Genomic DNA, 20,898 nt, shown 5'->3' with positions numbered 1-20,898 from the left:
CGATCTGAAGGGAACAGATGTGAGGGGCTGCAAAGTGTAGGAGAAAGGTACTTAAATACCAATATTCTCCTGGTGATATTACATGGTGGTAAGCCCCGGAACCCATTTCCTCCTAAAGAATCAAATTTTCAAATGAGTCAAAGCACAAAGAAGAAATACATGGTGGACACAATAGGCTTCAGAATTTTTTCCAATGACAATTTCTATATAAAAAACTTTTTCTTATAGGATAAAGTGATAGGATTCTGATAGATTAAGAATATCTTATCATCACCATCCAAGAAATGTATTGTTAGAAAGGAGATGAGACAGCCATTTGGTAAGAGCCAGGCTCTTAAGAGCTAGACAATCTCGGTAATATACTATCATGTAAAAGGAGGGGAAACAAAAACAAAACTCAAAAAAAGCCAAAAATATTTAGAGCAAGAGTTCTTAAGATGGGGTCTAAAAAGAACTAGAGAGGAACATGGACATGAACTACACACAATGAGGTGTACATGGGCTATCAAAACAATGTGATCATTAAGTCACTGAAATAGAAGAAAAATGATCACATAAAATCAGCAACAGCCTTTTGATTAGAAAAACTGCTACACTTCCTGGACCTGGAGTCTAAAAAACAAATATCTTTTCCAATAAGAAGGCAAATCTAGTTCCTGATGCAGTCTGGGGTAGAATCCTTCATAGCTTTGCTCATCTCATCATTCACTTCAATCCACATCCAGGCCTGGCTGCTCTCAGTCTCAACAAACCAAAGCTTTTACCCTATTTTGCTTGACAATGCCTATAAATTTTGGAAACACCTTGTGAAGGAAGCATGAAATGTCATCTCTAGTGATATGGAAGAAAGCCATATAACATAAACTAAGAGAGATGGAAGGAAACAGATCCCCCAGTTATTCTAACTCCTATTGTTAGTGATTTCTGTACATTTCCTTACTACATGATAAACTCCTTGGGAGGCAGGGGTCAGTCATTTCTCCTTTTTCTTCTGTGAATATTTCCAAAAGTATTTTGCAGAAAGTCGATCCCTAATAATTACTTGGCAGTGTGGGCACAGTGGAAAGATCAGTGGTGTTAGACCCAGAGAACCTGAATTTGAGCCGTAATTTTGCTCCTTATTACCTGTATGGCCTTAGGTGAAGGAAGCTGAGCATTCCTCCTCTGTATAAGGAAGGAGATTAGATGAGTTTTAAGACACCTTCCAATTCAAAACTTTTGCTATTGTGTGGAAGGCGCTCTAAAGATCATGCTAAATCAAGCTGAATAATCTTCTTTATTAAATTAATGAATACCATTCAAATATATACCTACATATAAGGGGGGGGGCGGAGCTAGGTAGTACAGTAGATAGAATGTTGGGCCTGCAGTCAGAAAGACTCATCTTCCTTAGTTCAAATTTGGCCTCAGTTACTTTCTAGCTGTGTGATCCTGAGCAAATCACTTTAACCATGTTTGCCTCAGTTTTCTTATCTATAAAATGAACTAGAGAAAGAAATGACAAATGACACCAGTATCTCTGCCAAGAAAACCCCAAATGGGATCGCAAAGAGTCAGAAAGAATTGAAAACAACTCTCACACTCTCTCTTTCTCTGTCTCTCTTTCCCTCTCTCCTCTGTCTCTCTCTACATATACACACACATAAATATGTGTATATATACACATGTACACACATACATGCATGCATGTATGTATATATGTACAAGTATATTGAGGTATTAGAAAAAATTAGGCATTTAGGTATTACAAAAATATCACACCTATCAAAACTAGTAAAAAATTTCTGACCACAAACAAAACTTAAAATATGCTACTAAGCCTCTGTCACAAGCTGTCTTTATTCAGTCTCAAGTGATCATAAACTTACTAGAACGGCTTTTATTTCTTTATTTTTTTAACCCATACTTTCTGTCTTAGAATCAATTCTGTGTATTGGTTCAAAGGCAGAAGAACAGGAAGGGCTAGGCAGTGGGAGTTAAGAGACTTGCTGAGGGTCGCACAGTCTAGGAAATCTGAGGTCACATTTGAACCTAGGACCTCCCATCTCTTAGCCTGGCTCTCAATCCACTAAGTCACCTAAGCTGCCCCCTAGAACAGCTTTTAAAAGAATGATTAGTCTTTCTCAGTGGTATCAGACTCAAATAGAAAGAGATCCCTGTTGGTGCATATTTAGAAAACTACAAATTAACATTATCTATGTTGTAATGTAAATTTATTTATTTTATTAAACATGTTTCAATGACATTTTAATTCGATTTGGGTCATACTTTACTTGGGAGTGTTGCAAAAAAACCTCTGTTAAGAAATCATCATAGTATTTCACAGGATTTAACACTGGCAAGAAGGTTAGAGATCCCTAGTCAAATTCCCTCATTAACAGATGAAAAAACTAAGATCTAGAGAGGTAAAATAATTTTCCTAAGAAAGCTCATATAAGCAAAGAATAGATTTGAACTCAGGTCTCCTAAACTGAAAAAGCCACTGTTTTTTTCGCCACAGTGCTAACCAACCTTATTGTCATTTCAGTCCTATTCTTCATGACCCCATTTGGAGTTTCCTTGACAAAGATCCTGGAGTGGTTTGCCATTTCCTTCTCCAGCTCATTTTATAGATGAGGAAATGAGGCACAGTGAAGTGACTTGCCCAGAGTCACCCAGATAATAAGTATTTGAGGTCTTCCTGATTCCAGGCCAGGCCCTCTGTCCACTATGCCACCTACCTGCCCTAATTAACCTTCAAGTTTTCTCATCTGTACAGTGAGAAAGCTGGATTAGATGACTTCTCAGGCCCCTGTCAGGTCTAAAACCATATAAACCTCTATCACATCAGCATTTCCCTCCCACACTTTCTCCCTTCCCTAGAAACACAGTGGAGGACTACTGTTTTTCCGTTTTGCAACTTGTGACTTTTTCGGGATGATATAAACCACTGGCTTTACTATAGCAAGTCTGGGCTAAGGAATTCATATCTTGCTTCTGTATTTAATGTTAAAGCTTTCTGTAACATCAATCAAAAGGAGTTAAATCTAAAAATACTGGGAGGAAAAAAGTAAAATGATGATGAAATCCCTTGCCTGGCTCTCTCTTCTGTGACCATAAGGGTTGGCCAATGTAGTAAGAATAGCTACAGAACAAACTTAAGGCATAATTAGTTCATTTCCTTTTGCGTGAGGAGCCAGCCTTACTTTCTGAAAGAACTTTCCAAACATACAGTAAGTACAATCATGGACATTTTTCTAACTCTGCTCTTCCATAAAAATATGTTCTGTGCACTCCCAACACACACACACACACACACACACACACACACACACACACACACACACACACACACACACTCTATATCTAGTTTCCATTTACCCTTCTCTGTTCTACATGGCACAAAGGAAGTAGGTTCTCTGTGCAACTATGAATTCTCAAGTAATTCAAGGTCCTTTTCCTATAAGTCTGGAATGACTTCTCCTATAAGTCTGGAAAATGGAAACTCTAGCTGTTTTCTGCAACCATGGCTACCTCATTTCAATTCTTTTTTTTTAATTCCAAAATATTACATAACCAAATGAAACAAGCATTTCTATTAACACAAAGGAAAAGAAGATAGTTTGCAAATGAAATCACAAATCTCCTATATGTTTACCTCATTTTAATTCAATAAAAATGTTATGTACCTATGTGCAGAGCAAAATTGTTTTTCTTTATGTCTTTTTTTAAAAAACTCTTACTTTTTGTCTTAGAGTTGATACTAAGTATTGGTTCCAAGGAAGAAGAGCAATAAGGTCCAGGCAACTGGGATTAAGTGATGTGCCCATATTTGAATCCAGGTCTTTCCCATGTCCAAGCCTAGCTTCCTATCCACTGAGCAACCTAGCTGCCCCATTTTACAGATTTTTTGCCTTTATTTTTTTCAAATTTCAAACATATGTACTTGAGCACGTGTTGAGTTTGCATAAAATGAGGTCCTACTATAACTGCCAGTTAGGCAGTCAACACACATTTAATAAGTATTTACAATGTGCCAAGTGCTGATCAAAACCATGGGGATAAATATAAAGGCAAAAACATGGTCCCTTCTCTCCATTAGATCCATTAGAGCTAGGGTCACAGCCCTCGGGTCTTGGCTCTGCTCCTTATTACCTGTGTGATCTCACGTAAGGCACTCTCCCTTCTGGGCTCTCAGACAGAGAGGTCCAGATGACTATGTACAAACAGGAGACTCAGAGGAGGCACTAGTCAGGGGGAGCCCAGGAAAGACTTCCTGCAGAAAAGGGAATTTAGGTTGAGCCTTAATGGAAGCCCAATGAGGACAGCCAGTGAAAAGGCATTGTGGGAAGATGGAGAACCGTGTGCTGTCAGATCCTAAAGGGCAAGGAAGGGAGTAAAATGCAAAAAGACTGGAATGGTATCTGAGAAGGAGATTGGCATTCACTCTGGAGCCAAAGGGAATCAATGAATCATTCTGAGGAGAGGAGAGGCACGACAAGACCCATATACTAGAACAACTATCTGGGCAATAGTATGGGCCTTGGAGTCTCCATCACTATCTGGTCTGAATAGAGTGCCAACATTTCATGTCTGTAGGCATCAGTTTCTCATCAATAAGATAAGGAGGGAAGAGGGAAGGAGGAGGAGGAAGGGGGGAATGATCTTTGGAAAAGAAACAGAGAAATGGCAAGATGCCTGATCTCCAAAGCCATAAGCTTGGATTCTTTAACTATTCACCAAGTGAGACTACAGATACCTAGCATGAAAACAACTTAATTTATTAATAAGAGTTTCTTGGGAATATTCAACATACCTTTCCCCTTCTCTTCTCATATCTATTAACTGTCTGTGTTACCAATATAAATAACAGTGGGGCAGTGGCTTCAAAGGCAGAGGAAGAAATGTTACTTGGATAAAATCTCACTTTACTAGAACTCTTCAAAATCTTTAGAAACCTGGGTTTTTCGTATAACCAAACTTAGGCCTATGCTGGATGGAATGTATTACATTCCGCTTCATTCCCCCCTCCCCCCCCAGGACAGTAAACATAATCTAACCTTTTCTTAATGACTCTGGTTCACTGTAAGTATCAATTGCTGCTCTGTGTTAAAATATGTTGACTTCAAGATATACTGAGGTGTTCAGAGTTATCTGTCATACCAAATGGTCCCTGATGACTGATTTGAGTTTCTGTGGTCTCTTCTGGCTCTAAAATCTATTGATTTTAAAACCATCGACCAATCTTGTGGTCCAACCTTGTATTTTCTCTTGCTATTGCCACTGTACCATACTGCTCTTTATTTAATTTGCAATTTGCTTGGAAATAAAAAGTTTACTAGAACTTTGTATAAGGAGGGAAAAATAGGTAGGATGAGGACCTGTTGGGTGCTCGAATACATAAACTCATGATAAAACATCATGTTAAAACTGCCCTTGATTTTTTATAACAGCTGTAGTAACAAGGACAATGCAATAGCAGAATGGTCTGCTCTTTCTAAAATGAATTACAGGGTAAAAAACATCGGGGGGATCAAAGCATTCCCCATCAGAATCATCTGTATTTCAATAATTTTCTCTTTATATTTTAAAGATAAATACACATACACACATATCAGGACAATATTAAACATCTCATTCATTTTCAGCATGAATGAATCAAACATTGGTATTAACTCTTCTATTTATACAAATACTTACAAATCTAGAGGAATTGTCATTCCTTACAGTTTTGGCATTTCCAAATGCTGGTAGGAAACAAAAAGACATATATTTGACATGATTAAAAGACATTGACTATGAGTGATAAAAACTGAAGCAAGAAGACCAAGATATAAACGTTCTACTTTAAAATTTAGCAATATCCTGGAGTCTTAACAATGACATTTTTAGTGTAAAATTGGTTTGATTTTACCTGTGAAATTTCTCCAGAAATCAGGGTTGGAAGGTTTAAAATGAAATATCTAAAATTTGCAAGCCTTGTTATTACTTCAAATTTCTAGATTAGGAGGCATAGTGCAGCTTCATTGTGTTTCATGAGCTGTCACTTATTTCAATGATTTTGAAGTTTTTCTGATATCAATCAATTTAGTAATATCAAACCTCAGTGATGATGATATCCTATCATCATTGGTGAATATAAGCAAGAAGCCATGGGCTTATTTTGCAATCCATGTTCTCTCTCTCTTTCCCACTCCTCTCCCTTCTTCAAGAAGGCAGGTAATGTGCTATAGGTTTTATGTATGTTATCATATAGCACATATTTCCAAATTCATCATGTTGTAAAACTTTGTGCATTTTAATGAAAAATAAAAGTCATCTATTTAACTGAGGCTAGCTAAGGAAGTCCTCCAAGGACAGAGTGAGGGACAGTACTCACAACTAGCTCTTAGAGCACTGCCTGGCACAAAGAAGTTGCTTAATTAATGTTAGTTGACTGACAACCAATTTACAAAGTATATAACCATCATGTTAGAGAGGACCAATTTTCTATTCCTATGAAATAAGTAAAAATTTCTGGAATACATAAAAAAACTCCTTTGGGAGACAACTGATTCATTCCAGCTTGAGCTCATTTCATTAGCTCCAAGAAAAGTGCAGTTATGTCTCCTAAATAAGAATCTCCAGACCCCTGTCTAGTAGGCCCCAGGCACATCCCATAGGTGATGATATGGCAAAGAGATCACAAGACCTGCTCACCGAGGTATACAATGTGCCATGTTCTAGGAAAGAAAAATGTGAATGTGAGGATGAGGGAAAAACTGGAGAAACTCAAACGTCTCCTAAGAACTATCAATCAAGAAATAAGTCCTTAATACACAGTGTCAAAGAGTTTCTAGTTTAAGCTTACTAATAATAAACGGTGCCTACTATGTACCATGTGAGGTGCCAGGGCTACAAGTAAAAATGATGAAATAATCTCGACTTGCCAAGGATAAGTTATCTAAACATCAAACCAAAAATTTTTTTAAACCTTACCATTCTGTCTTAGTATCAACACCTTGTATTGGTTCCAAGGCAGAAGAGAAGAAAGGGGTTGGCTACGGGGATCAAGTGATTTGCCCAGGGTCACACAGCTAGGAAGTGTCTGGGGCTATATTTGAACCCAGGACCTGCTGTCTACGAGCCTGGCTCTCAATCCACTGAGCCACTTAGCTGCCCCCATACATCAAACCAATTTAATTAGTTTAACATTTTGGTTAGTTGTTGCTGCTGCTGTTGTTTTATTTGTATTGGATCTGAGTCTTCAGGGAATTCCCCACTAAAGAAACTCCCTCTTATTAATGGTCAGCATCTGACTTATTTGTAACTCATGGGCTTAAAGAGAGTTGTCATGGGGAGGTAGGGTCCTGAAATGGTTAAGTGACTTTGCCAAAGTCATTTGTCCAGTATCAGAGCCAAGCCCAGCTCTGATCCACTAGGAATGCTATCTCTGTTCCTTTATTTTCAAAGGCAGAAAAGGAGTTTAAGCTCAAAATTGAGAACTAGCTGGGAGCTACAAAGACCCAAAAGGTACATTTGGAGAAGAAAATGACCCTTGAGAATTAAATATCAAACCTGATGAAGGCAAGGCAGATTTTACTTTCCTTTGGTGGGCTTCTTGGTTTTGCATTAAAATGTTTCCGTTTTAGGAGAACTAGCAATGCAGGCCCAGACCAAGTTTTCGATAGACAAGGATGCAGTTCAGGGATCAGAACGGACAGCTTCTGGCAACAACTTCCTATCGAACTAAAAAAATCAACTGTAATACACTGCATGGTATGGAAAGAAAAGAGGAAATCCTCTCAACTCATGCTTGATGAGGAGGGTAGGCGCCCCGTCATTCACACAGCAGGCTAATGATTTCCAAAAATGCAATGTCGCTAAGTCAGCTCGGACTTTACTTGATAAGAAAAGCCTAACATTTTTGGTATTTCTCATAAGGCCCAAATTTCGGTGGGTGGAAATATACATGGCTCTCTAGTCAGGAGACTGGCAGAATTTTAGATCTAACTTAAGGAGCTGATACAAAAAATGGGGCAATTTGTTGAAGTGAAGGTCAAGAGTGACTGAAAGAAATATTTCAAAAAAAAACTTTATTCAGGGCACCATTTGTGAGCCATAAATCATCTTTTCATCTAGCAAATCTGAGTTACATATTATTAAGCACAGACCTAAACAGTGGAGCTTTTCATTGTGGAGCAGGGACTCAAACACAAGCACTCTATTCTAAAATGCTTGAGACACATTCCTCAATTGTTTTTCTAAGTTCATTGTTTTTCATGTTCATTTACAGTGGCTGCTCCAGTTAGAAAGCAAAGAGCATTCCCTTTAAAGATAACACATGCCCACCAGTGTACATTTCTCCCATTTCCTGGGTTCGAGTCTAGTTTCAAATACCACTGAATAAAGGAATGGATTCTAAACACAAAGGCAGAGTAAAGGCTGTACAATGCTCCTACTTTAGGACTCGGCATTCTTAAAATAAGCACAAGGAGAGATATACAGCACATACCTTGCACAAAATATTAAAGCAAGAGCCCTATGATTCAGCAGGAACAGAAAAAGTCAATAATTGAAAAATCTCAAGAATGGAATGATAAATCTGAAAAGACTTGGCATTCCTTCCATAGCAGCACAGCCTTGAATTTGGAAAGACCTGGGTTCAAGTGTCCACATGACATACACCATGCAAAAATGGCCAACAAACTTAACCTTTTGGTGTCTGCAGGCAACTTTTTAAGGCTGTCTTGCAGATAAAGAGGTCTGATGGAATTTAGTGGAAAACTCTGGTTCTGAAAGCCTACGGTCTAGTTTCAAATTCCACGTGTGATGCTTATTAGCTGCTTATGGAGATGGAGCATTTACCTCTCTCAGCCTCAATTTTTGCATCTGTAACTTGAAGGGACTGTACCCCAGATCTCTTCCAGCTATGACTCTATAAGTTACTAATCTGCATCAGAGAAGGGAGTTTCCATAACAAGAGTTCTCTACACAAGCTTTGGATATGGTAAGTAATAGAAGCTGCACAGCAGAAGAAAAAGGGGGAGCAATATACACCTTGGACTCTTCAGCACTATCCTTATGAAGGCTTTAACAAAAATTTATGCTTATTAGTTCACCCTCTCTCAGGAGATAAAGGAAAATCCTATCTCTTCTTTTTATAAATTTGGGAAACCTAAGTACAGAGAAGCCTTCCTTCTCCCACAGGGAGTTAGTAATGGCATTTGGACCACTGAATTCCCAAGTCTGCTCGCTGCCTTCAAAGACCATGTAGGCCAGGGACAGCTCAATGGATAGAGCACCAGACCACCAGTGGGGAGGATTAGGGTTCAAATCTGACTTCAGATACTTCCTAGCTGTGTGACCCTGATGGAGAAGCTTAACCCCAATTGCCTAGTCCTTGCCATTCAGTCTTAGAATTGATACTAAGACAGAAGGTAAAGGTGTTAAAAAAAAAAAGACTATTTACACCACCTCAGCCATTCACAAGAGAAAAAGATGATGGCGCCCACGTTATATGCTCTGAGATGCTGCTCCAATAGTGGTAAGTGATTTGTGCTGACCTAACTCAATTGGTCCCCTGAGGAGCTTCTGACTTTATCCAGGTATATGCCATTATGAGATGGATAAGCAAGTTTAGTGATGGCATTTGTGGTCAGGGAGAACAAAAACTAACCTTCAGAATGCTCCCAGCTCCCAACTTAATGCTGTGGCATTTTGCTCTGTAGTACAGAATTCCTTGCAGGAAAGGGCTATTTCAGTCTTAACTTTATAAAACAAAGGTCTGGTTCTTAACGGGTGTGTAATTGATTTCTATCAGTATTGTTCTTTTCTGCTGGATTTTTCTTCACTAGCAAATCTCAACCATAAATGTCAGCTAGATTTGGGAATTTGGAATTTTTTTGGGTTGTAAAATATTAAAGTTAACCTTGAAAATGAAAAACAAATAATCACTTAATAGTGGGCAAGTTTCTCTCACTGAAACTGTTTCCTGCACTCCACAAATGCCCAACCCAAACTATCCAGGCTAGGGCTTATTTACTCTGCAGGATCTGGTCCAAATTCTCTTACTTCATTCCTTTTCCCTCCCAGAATGCCAAGTGTTTGAAGTGTTCTTAAAATGTACAACCACATACTGAACTGATACCTCACTGAAACAGACCTAACACATACAGACAGAGGAAAATCATACCTTCTAGTACTGGATTTGACTGTAGAAGTTGTTCTTTGACCTGGTTGACTTCAGCTCCTTTTCCACAAACTGCAGCAACATAGGACATCACAAGTTTGCTGGCCTCTGTAGACGAGAAACAAGACACCATAATGAGTTAAACAAAAATCTCTAAAATCTTTAGGATGTGCTACTACATGGAAAAAGGCTTTTAATGGGGGGACAGGGAGCAATAAGCCTCCTCATTTTTAAATGTGGCATAGTCTCAGTGTAAGCCTTTTCTAAAAAACTAAGAAAAATCTTAATTTTCAATAGTAATTCAGACCTCATTGGGAGTAAGTTAAACTCTAGATTATGAAAAAAGAGGTTACAAAGAAAATATTTCTTCTGAGAGTTTTATAAGTCAATTGCTAGCATAAAGATCTCAGAAGAAATATTTTTATAATACATTTTTAAAATACAAAATAAATCTTTTATTTTTACCTCACCTTCATTTGTTCTTCTGCCCCCTCCCAGAGATCCACCACATAGGACAAGTTTATGTGGGAGTATGTATGTATAAATAAGGAATAAGGGGGATAATAGCAAAATCAATTAAGACACTAAAAAAATCTCATGGTGCATGCAATGCTCCACACCAATGGCACTCTACTTTTTTTTTTCCATCTTTATCTTCTATCTGGGAATCAACACTGTGTACTAGTTCCAAAGCAGAAGAATGATAAGGGAAAGATGATGGGGGTTAAGTGATTTGCTCAGGGTCACACAGCTAGAAGTGTCTAAATCAAGATTTGAACCTAGGACCTACCATCTCGGCCTGGCTCTCAATCCACTGAGCCCCCCAGCTGCCTTCTAGATCTCTACTTTTGCTGAGAAAAGGAGAAAGGTGTGCAAGAGGGATATTTAAGAAAAATATTGTAAAGATTCCATATTTAGATATAATTACTAATTTAAACCATCCTTAAAACACTCATTAAAAGCAGCCTTCACATGAGATTATTTATCCCACCTTGGTAAATCTTGTTCTTGCTGCTACATATACATAAAAGAACTAAAATGTCATCTCTTCAAAATTAGTCTTTAGCTATACTCACTTGGTCATGAAATTCTGAAATGTTAGTGATTATTCATGGTTGTACAGTTCTGCCAGAAGCAAATATTCAGTCTTCAAATTAAAAAGTGACCTAACTACTCATTCCCTATGATTTATACTTAATCTGGGCAAAGAAACAGGTAACAAATCATGCCATAATTGAGCAAATTCTACATGCCTAAATGCTAAAATGTAATGATAACAGCTACAAGTCAGCATCAATTAAACTTTTTATTAACATTCTAGATCCAACTGGCATATTCTAATGCACTGAATGGACTAGCAAATATAAAGCACTCTATAAACTATAAAATGTCCCACAAATGTTATTGCAAGATTGAACTCAAGATTTTCTAATCTTACTATATGAAATGTGGGCAAGGAATACATAAATTATATCACATAAGTTTCCTGAGCTCTAAAACAGGCTCTCGATTTTAATTAAAAATCATATTTGTCAGATCTCTTCTAATTTTCCTTGAGAATTTTGGCTGGACACCATCTTTGTCCCCATTACACGCCACTGTAGACTGACTTAGCTGTGTATCATAATGACTTCCCTTTCCTAAGAAGAGGCATGTCAGCTCCCTGTGGGCAGGTACTGTATAGTTTATAGTTTCTGCACATAACCGGTGCTTAACATTTCCCAACTTCATGGCAACACGGCTTTAATGACTGAGAACACACAGACTCCCTCATTCACAATGATCCTGAAGACTTCCACCCCAGGCCACATATCTACAATAAGCTAGAACAGGGGACAGTGGATAATTAGCAAAGGTGTATCCAGGAATGGACCCACAAAAATTATGAAGGAAACCATTTGAATTGGGTGTATTTATGTTATTAATATCTATATGACTCTCCAAACTGTGAAATTCTTTATCTTACGTATCCCACATATTATTCTTGCAAAGTTTTTAGTTTTTCTCAGGTACATGCATCTGTGTATGCATATATGCATGTATCTATGTAAATATAGATGTATGCAAAGCCACGCAAATATAAATATGTACACATGTGTGTTTACAGAGGACCGTAGATCTCTAACAATAAACAATTATTAAGTGATGACTATGTGCCAAGAAGGCAGCTGGGAGGCTAAATGGAGAGAGTGCTGGAAAGACCAGGAACTCTACTCTGAAGACACTTAAGAGCTGTAGGACCCTGGAAAAGTCACTTAATCTCGGCTTTTATCCACTAGAGAAGGAAATGACAAGCCATTCCAGTATCTTTGCCAGGAGAACCCCATGGACAGTATGGTCTATAGGGTCCCAAAGAGCCAGACATGACTGAACCACTGAACTTGGGATACACAAAGAGGCAAGAGACAGTCTCTGCCCCCGAGGAGCTTTATAGTCTAATGGGTAAAACAATATGCAGACAAATATATACATGGAAATTGTATACAAGAAAAGCAGGAAATAATTGAGAGGGAAAGTACTAGAATTAAGAGAAAGGGCTTGGGAAGATTTCTTACAAAAAGTGAGATTTTAATTGGAAGCCATATATAGTAGTGCAACAGAGTATTTTTAAGGCAATCATTTTAAAGTTTCAGCTCATGGTTCTTGGTCTCAGGTTGGTAAAAGTCTTCAAGCAAGAATTCTAAAACTGTTTTTAGCAATTCATTTTTGGAAGCAGGGTTTAAGGGTAATTTTCTCCAAATAAGGCCTCTTTGACCAAAAATGTCAATTTGTGCAACTATTTTTTAGCACTATTTTTTTTCCAGCATGATACCTGATCTTTAAAAGCCAAGTCCAAGAACAAGTTACTTCTTTAGAAAGATGAACAAACCAGTAAGGCAGCATTTTGAGATCCAAGAATGTTTGGTGAACATAATTTTTTACAGTCTGTTCTCATGGTGTCGAGTCCTGCTGAAAACAGGAAATAATAGTAATCTCATGAGGTTTTCTGTTCAATTTCCTTTCTGTCCATACGTGCCAAAGTTCAGATAAATTTGGATCAGTTTCCAAATACTTAAGACTTTATCCAAATCAAATCTTTACATAATCATTTCTGTTAATGACAAAAAAAGTATAAAAAAATATTGGCTATGGAGTTGGAGGATGAGGGTTTCAATTTAAGCTCAGTCACCTACTCTGTGTGCTCTTGAACAAGCAGCTCCATTCCTGTGGGCCTCGGTTTTCTCATCACTAAAGGGAGAAAGCTGAATGAGATGTCCCTCTCAAGTTCAAAATCTTTGAAAAGTGGCTATCCATCCTTTTATATTCAAAAGCCTAGCTCTCAGATAGTTTCAACTGTTAGGCCCTAGCCAGATGCATGATTTTGTATACCTACAACTCTGCAGGGCCCTGTCATCTCTAAGTGCCCAACACAGGATGAGGAATTTTGAGGATGTTACAACAAACACATAGATATTTTCTAATAATAGAAGGATGAGTAGATTAGTAGAGAAAGTGTAGAACTCTTAGGAAGACCAGGATTCTGAACTTCCTGGCTGTGCAACCCTTTGCAAATCATTTAACCTCACTCTTCACCTGTAAAATAAGGGATTGAATAAGATGCCTTTTGGGTTTCCCTGTGTGTAACTCTCCTGGGATATCCCCACCCTGGCAGGATCATAGATCTGTACCCCACTGCCATCCCCATATAACAAGAAAGGGCTCTATTTAAGGATAGGAAGAGAATTTTCTCACTAACAGTCATAATATAAAAACCCTTTGCATATCTGAGAACGGATATTAGTATTTTTAATATACTAAACAAATTTTAAAAGACTGGTTCCAGTGATTCAACAGGATTTAAAAGGATTCTCTTCTCTAAAACATTCCCATTCCCACCCCTCAAAAAACAGGTATAAGCATGTACACATAATAGGGCAATACAGCAATGCTAAGGGTCTCTGTGGGTGTGGAATTCCCTTTATCAAGGGAAATCACAATCATAGATAACTTGGTAGAAAAGTCTTAGGGAATTGCCTGAAGCTAAACCAGGTTAAGCTATCCATGATCACATTTCAGAGGCAGAATTTGAGCCAAGCCTAGTGGACAGAGTCCTGGACAGGGGGAAGACCTTGGGAGTCAATTTAAATCTCATCCTCAGTCTTATAAGCTCTGTGACCCTGGACCTCCTTGTGCCTCAGTATCTTCATCTGTAAAAAGAAGGAGTCTCCAGAAGCCTCTAAGGCTCTTTCCAGTTCGAAAACTACAATCCAATTCTATAAAAAGAAAAACATCATGGTGTTCAACATCTGTATAAAGAGAGACATCCAGGATGTATCCAGCTCTTCCTGACCCCATTTGAGGTTTTCTTGGCAAAGATACTGGAGTGGTCTGTCATCTTCTTCTCCAGATCATTTTATAGATGTGGAAAATGAGGCAAAGAGGGTTAAGTGACTTGCCCAGAGTCACATAGCTTTTAAGTGTCTGAGGATCGATTTGAACTCATGAAGATAAGCCTTCCTGATTCCAAGCCCAGTGCTCCATCTACCAAAGCACCTAGCTGCCCTGGATCCTATGGATTCCAATTCCAGCTTGCTATGTAACTTAAGCAAATCAGTTAGCCCCTTAGACTTCAGTTTCCTTATCTATAAAACGAGAGGACTAAACTACACAGCCTCCACATTCCCTCCCAGATCTAGATTTTTGATTCAATGATCCCTGGAGTTAAGATGATCTAGGCACCCCAGGTCCAGCTCTCAAAATTCCAGGCAAATCTCTATGTTGCAAAACAGCTGCCCATCTGCACTGGTGGAGGAAGCTTCATCCCAGGGAATCCCCAAAGGCTAATGAAAAACCTTCCACTAGGGACAAACTTCTACATGAGACTTTACTACCTAAAAAAATCATTTTGAACCTGATGATGCAAATGAGGGAATTTTTTATTGTATCAGAAAAGCTATGTTTTTATCTCCCGACTCTATACATGCTTCCTAGAAGGGTGCAAGAAGTGACATAGTATATAATCTTCGCATTCTTTGGTAACAAGAGTTATTGCACCTAATGAATGTATCTTTCTGTGATGAAATGCCCCATCAGCATTTGGAATTGACATCACATGGAAGACAATGAATGCATGCGCATCAATACACTGGGGATGGATGAGTTAGGACAGGAATTTAAGATGCTGAGATATCAAAACAGACAAGCCTTTAACTGAACAGATCCTAAGTAGATAGAAGCATTCTAAAAAGGTTGCAGATAAGTTTTTTTTCTGACCATTATTGAATGAGTCAGATTCCACGTGATGCCCTAAGGAGTCAAAGATTGGTAAAAAACCATGTGTTGAGGGTCTTCTCATGGTCATTCTGGGATGAAATAATAACATCCACCCCTACATAGCACTTTCATGTTTAAAAAATATTTTCTCTGATTTGAGCCTCACAACAATCCAAAATGGTTATAGCTATGATTATTATTATCTCTATTTTTATATATGAAGAAACAAAGGCTCGGGGGAGGTGGGATGGGGGGTGGGGGTTAAAATGACCCAATCATAAGTGATTGGCTAGGAAGTAGGATTTGAAAAGAGGTCCTCCTGACCTGACACTTTCTCTGCTTGGCCACTTGGTCTGCCTCTCTGATCTGAACCTTCAGAAAATAAGCAACGCAGCCTATTTTCTTCTGGCCTTGAGACTGCTTAGCCATCCTTCATTCAGCTTGGGTGCAATGCCATGTTTAAGCTTTGGTAAGCTCAAAGCATCATCTTTTCACTCTGATAGAACAAGTGGACCACCTCACGAGCAGTTCAAGGTCACTTAAGAGTTTACATCTTAATGAGTACAGTAGCCTACAGAACTCTTGGAAGATTCCACATGCAAGTTCCTAGAAAATGCAAGTGACTGTAAAACGCCAAACCAAATAATTTACTATATTTTATTAATGTCAAAAATCATTTTCTTAATTTGCAAGTTTATTCTCCCATGTTAGGATGATTTCTAAGATTCCCTTTGGCAATAGAAGCACATGATTCTAGGTAAAAAATTTGTTGAAAGATACTGTATTGTTTCGTATCAATTGCAAGATGTGAAATTTATAGTACGGAAACTTGCTTAAAGAAACCTAAGTCCAACAAGAAAGTAGGGACACCATTTGCAAAGCGGAGTAAAATGTCTTTTTATTTTACTTTATCCAGAATATGACATATTTAAAAAGAAAAGAGTGGCTTTTCTCTCAAAGTACTTAATATCATTCCTGTCACATTATTGCCTTCTTTCATGCTTTTATTCTCTAAAATTTAAGCCCAAATTTTGTTTTGTGTGAGTGTGTTTCTGTTTCAAAAGGGCACAGATTTTAGATTATCTTCAACTTTGGAATCTAACACTAATTAAAGATATGATAAAATATTCTTGGACAATTCCTACTCTATTGTCTTCAAAACAAACACAGAAAAACAGGTAGGAATGGATTATAAGCAGGTCAGTGGGTTCTGTGGGCAGGTCAACCACTCACTCAGTTGCCTAATTTGCTAACATTCCAAAGCAAGAAAGTAAGATTAGCTAGAGGCTAGGGAGAGTCTGACTAATTCTAAATAAAAGTGACAAGCATCTTTGACCTAAGATCAGTACAAATGGTCAATTTAACCTGGAGTCTATAGAGCAGGGACAAAGAACTCCACTGTAGGTCATCCAAAGAAAAGGGACTAAGGAAACTGTTTCAAAGGCATGCAGGTTACATGTTACATTTTTCTCCTTAATTGAGGTTACCACACCAACTGGTTTCCCTGATACATTTAAGATAATTAGGTAAGCCTAGCCAAAAGGTTAGAAACAATACATGGCAGAAGCCTGAACCCCTGGGGTGGGGCTGAGTATTCCTCTCCCCAGGCAGGGAAAATTTTTTATCATTTTATCTAGCTAAGACTAGATACAAGGAACAAAGAGAAAACATGAACAGAAGTGATAGGGAACATTGTATCAAATAATGTTATCTAGGAGTTGATCAAAGTAAAGGAATCCTGGATACAGCCAAGGACTTAAAAAGCAGAATCTCCAAATAAATAAATAAATAAATGAACGAATGAATAGCTGAATAACTAAATAACTAATTTAATGAATAAATATGTAAATAAATATATAAACCAATGAGTACATGACTAAAACTCAGAGAAAAGATACATAATTAGAGTATGAGCAAAAGGAATTAGGTTCAAGAAGGATAAAAGATAAAATTCTCTTTCCATAATTGTGAATCAAAAGGAAGAAAGCAGGAAAGCAACTGGGGGGGGGGGGATATATATAGATATATAGCCATGGAGGAGGCTCTCTGATGATTTTTTAAAAATTTGCAGTCAATTTTTTAAACAGAATAATAAATAATAAAATAATAGTACCAGGAATGATGAATAGGACAATTTCAGAAAGAGCTGGAAAGATCTACATGAGTTGATGCAGAGTGAAATAAGCAGAACCAGGAGAACATTATACACAGTAACTGCTATACTGTGGAATGATCAAATATGATAGACTTTGCTACTAACAGCAATACAATGATCCGGGAAAATTCTGAAGGACTTATGAAAAAGAATACTATCCACCTCCAGAGAAAGAACTATTGGAGAAGAAATGGAGATGAAAACATATTTTTATTTGGGGGTTTGGGTTGTATAAAATTATTTACTTACAAAAATGAATAATATAGAAGTATATTTTGCATGTGTTACATGTGTAACACAGACTGAATTGCTTGTCAGCTCCAAGGGGGGATTGAAGAAGGGAGGGAGATAATAGATCATACAACTTTTGGAAAATGTATGTGGAAATTTATTAAAATAACAAAAAATTTAAATAATAGTACCAGGAAAGCCTGGGTCCAGAATGACATGGGCCTAACAAAAAAATTTCCAAAGACCATTGAGGAGCTGGGGGGAGGGTGTTAGCTGTAGATTTCTGAACAGTAAGATATATAAGGTATGGCTAGACTTAGGACCACTGTTGGGAGAATGAATGATTCCATTGCTTCCAACACACAGTATAATGTTAGTAGATTAATAAGAAAGAAAGAAATAGAATTATTCAATATAGCCAAAATGAAATATAAAATGTCCTCCTCTAAATTTGTGGCTCTTTCCAATTTCTCTATTTCTATTCAGGGCACAAATATCTTTCTACCTACCCAGGTAAACAACCTCAGGATCATTCTACAAGTGTATATCAAGGATTTGAACCCTTCACTTTCTGTCTTTTGATTATTTCCAAAGTGCTTAATTGGGAAGAAGTTAGGTGCCTTAGTGAATTGATAGCCAAGCCTAGAGATAGGAAGCCCTGGGTTCAAAACTAGCCTCAGACATGTTCTAACTGTGTGACAATGGGCAAGTCACTAATCTATTATCTTAATAAACTACCTTTTTCCCCTCCATTTCCCATTGCCTGGCCCTTATCACTTTTCTGCCTTAGAACCAATATTTAGTATAGATTCTAAAATAGAAGGTAAAAATTTCCAAAACAAATCAGCAAAAGTATTTAATTGCTTATATCTGGAAAAAAAATATCCAAAGGATGTCGATACAATTAAAACCTATCATTTATATACTGCTTTAAGGTATGCAAAGCACTTTACAAATAATATATCATTTGATTCTCATAATACAGGTAGGTGTCATTTTAATCCCTATTTTACAAATGAGGCAAATGAGGGTCTAATAATAGACAATAAGAATCTGAAACAGTATGGGAACTCTGGTCTTCCTAATTCTAAGGCCAAGATTTCACCACTATGCCACCTGGCTGCCCTCGAGCAGATTCAGTTATATCTTAATAGAAAAGTGTCACTCAAATACAGGACATATTTTCACTATCAAAAATGGAGAAAAGGAAGTTTATTGAGATAATAGATTAGCAAGTTTAATGCCAATTCCCCAATTTAATGCCAATAACATAAAATTCTGCAATTTTATGTTATTAAATGTATCAGTAATGTTTTTAAATGTTATTAAATCATTTGACACCTTTAGAAAAAGTTTTGTAATTGCTAGTGAGCAATATGTTTGTTTTTAAAGAACAAAGTATTCAAAAGTAACCTCTTTTAAGAAAACCAGGGATGAAGAGAGTTAAGTGATTTGCCCCAAATCTCGTAAAAGGAAAGGCAGACTTGGGACTGAATAGAGATGTTCTCTCTCCAAGCTGAGGGCATCTGAGAGAAGCATGATTGTTACAACAACTTTTTTTAAAAAAGTGAACACAGGTTGTGAATGTAGTAATAGATGCACCGCATGGTGCCCAGATCCCAGGAGGTAATAAATTCCACCTTACTCTGCACTGGGTCAGATCACAGCCAGAATACTGTGCTCAGTTCTAGGTCCCAGCTTATATGAAGAACACTGAAAAGTTTCAGCACTTTCAAGAGAGGGGAAACCAGGCTGATAAAGATTCTAGCACGAATATCTTATGAGGCATGTTTTGAGGGAATTAAGAACATTTAGCCTATAGAAGAGGAGGTTCCAGGGAGACACAGCAGTCACCTTCAATTAAATTTAGTATTGGCATGTGGCAAAGGGAGCCGACTAACCAACTCTTTATTCTGCATTCCCTACTCTGAGCCATCATCTACTTGACAGCTCCATTAAGGGACTTTTATCTGGTCCAGAAACCATGCCCTGGAGGTTTTTAACCTTTCATCTCCCAAAATTCCAACCTGGGGCTCCTGCTGCCTAGATTGGTGACTGTCCTCCATCTCACTACTTCAGGTAGGATCCTGCCATCCTTCATTCCACTCCCGAATGTCTGTCTGTCTGCCTCCACCTCCCACCAGGCTCCTGTTGCGGGACTATTATCAAATGAACTCTGACAGTGTTCCTGGGCCAAACCAGCACTTAGAGCCCCACTCATTAGCACTGGGACCTTTCAGACTAAAGCGGTCACAATTTTGCTATGGGTGCTGGGTCCTTCTATTAGAACATAAGCTCTTTGAGGACAAGAGTATGTTTGCTTTTGAATTTGTAGCTCCAGCATTTGACTCACTCACCCACCCACCTACCAACTTTACCTTCCTTCCCTCTTTTCCTCTCTCCTTCCTTCTTTCCCTACTCCCCTTCCTTTCTTCCTCCCTCCCTCCCTTCCAAAAATGGTGGAGGATCACAACTATGAGACCTCTCCTACCACACACACACACACACACACACACACACACACACACACACACACACGCTCGAGCCAAATCAAACTCTGAGTGGAAAAATCTAACAAAAAGTTCCATTCCAGGGCAGAGAAGAATGGTTGTGGTCATGAGGGAGCAGGGACCCTACCTGGTAAGGATCACAGCAAAGAACAGAAGGGCAATGACCTTCTTTCCCTTTTTCTTCCTCCCTTCCTTTCCATTTCCCCCCGTGGCAGGCCTAGTCACTGGTCTGAGGTTTCAGAGGGATAGAGTTTGCTTTTAGCATGAGGGGAAATTTTCAAATGTTACCCAATAATGAAGTGTGCTATCTTATTAGGAAGTGACAGCCCTCCATCATCTGTTGAAAATAACACAGGGGCCTCTAAGTGGCTCCGTGGCTACTGAGTTAAGCCCAGAGACCAGAGGCCTTGGGTTCAACTCTAGCCTCAGACACTGTCTTGGAACTGATATTTAGTATTGATTCTAAGGCAGAAGAAGTTCAGAGTTTTAAAAAAGAGAGAGAGAAAAGAATGTAGAAAGTAATGCTACACACTTGGCAGGACATTGGGCTAGATGACTTGTAAGGTTCCTTCAAATTCAAAATCTATGATTCTCAATGT

The 20,898-nt window shown here is 38.2% G+C and overlaps 1 protein-coding gene across 6 annotated transcripts in view; it reads right to left on the bottom strand.

Moving 5' to 3' along the window:
- MYO1B (myosin IB) overlaps nucleotides 1–20,898 on the bottom strand; it is a 216,202-nt gene that overhangs the window by 87,102 nt on the left and 108,202 nt on the right. For all 6 annotated transcript variants that reach the window (XM_001369531.4, XM_056794136.1, XM_001369564.4 and 3 more), the window contains exons 5-6: nucleotides 10,154–10,258; nucleotides 5,680–5,726 (exon numbers count right to left, since the gene is read on the bottom strand). In XM_001369531.4, the coding sequence (XP_001369568.1) occupies nucleotides 5,680–5,726; nucleotides 10,154–10,258 (152 nt within the window). The remainder of the gene's footprint in view (nucleotides 1–5,679; nucleotides 5,727–10,153; nucleotides 10,259–20,898) is intronic.

The sequence above is a fragment of the Monodelphis domestica genome, chromosome 4 (genome assembly GCF_027887165.1).
Source record: "Monodelphis domestica isolate mMonDom1 chromosome 4, mMonDom1.pri, whole genome shotgun sequence".
In the NCBI taxonomy this organism is placed as follows: Eukaryota; Metazoa; Chordata; class Mammalia; order Didelphimorphia; family Didelphidae; genus Monodelphis; species Monodelphis domestica.
This window is presented reverse-complemented; position numbering and strand designations above follow the sequence as displayed.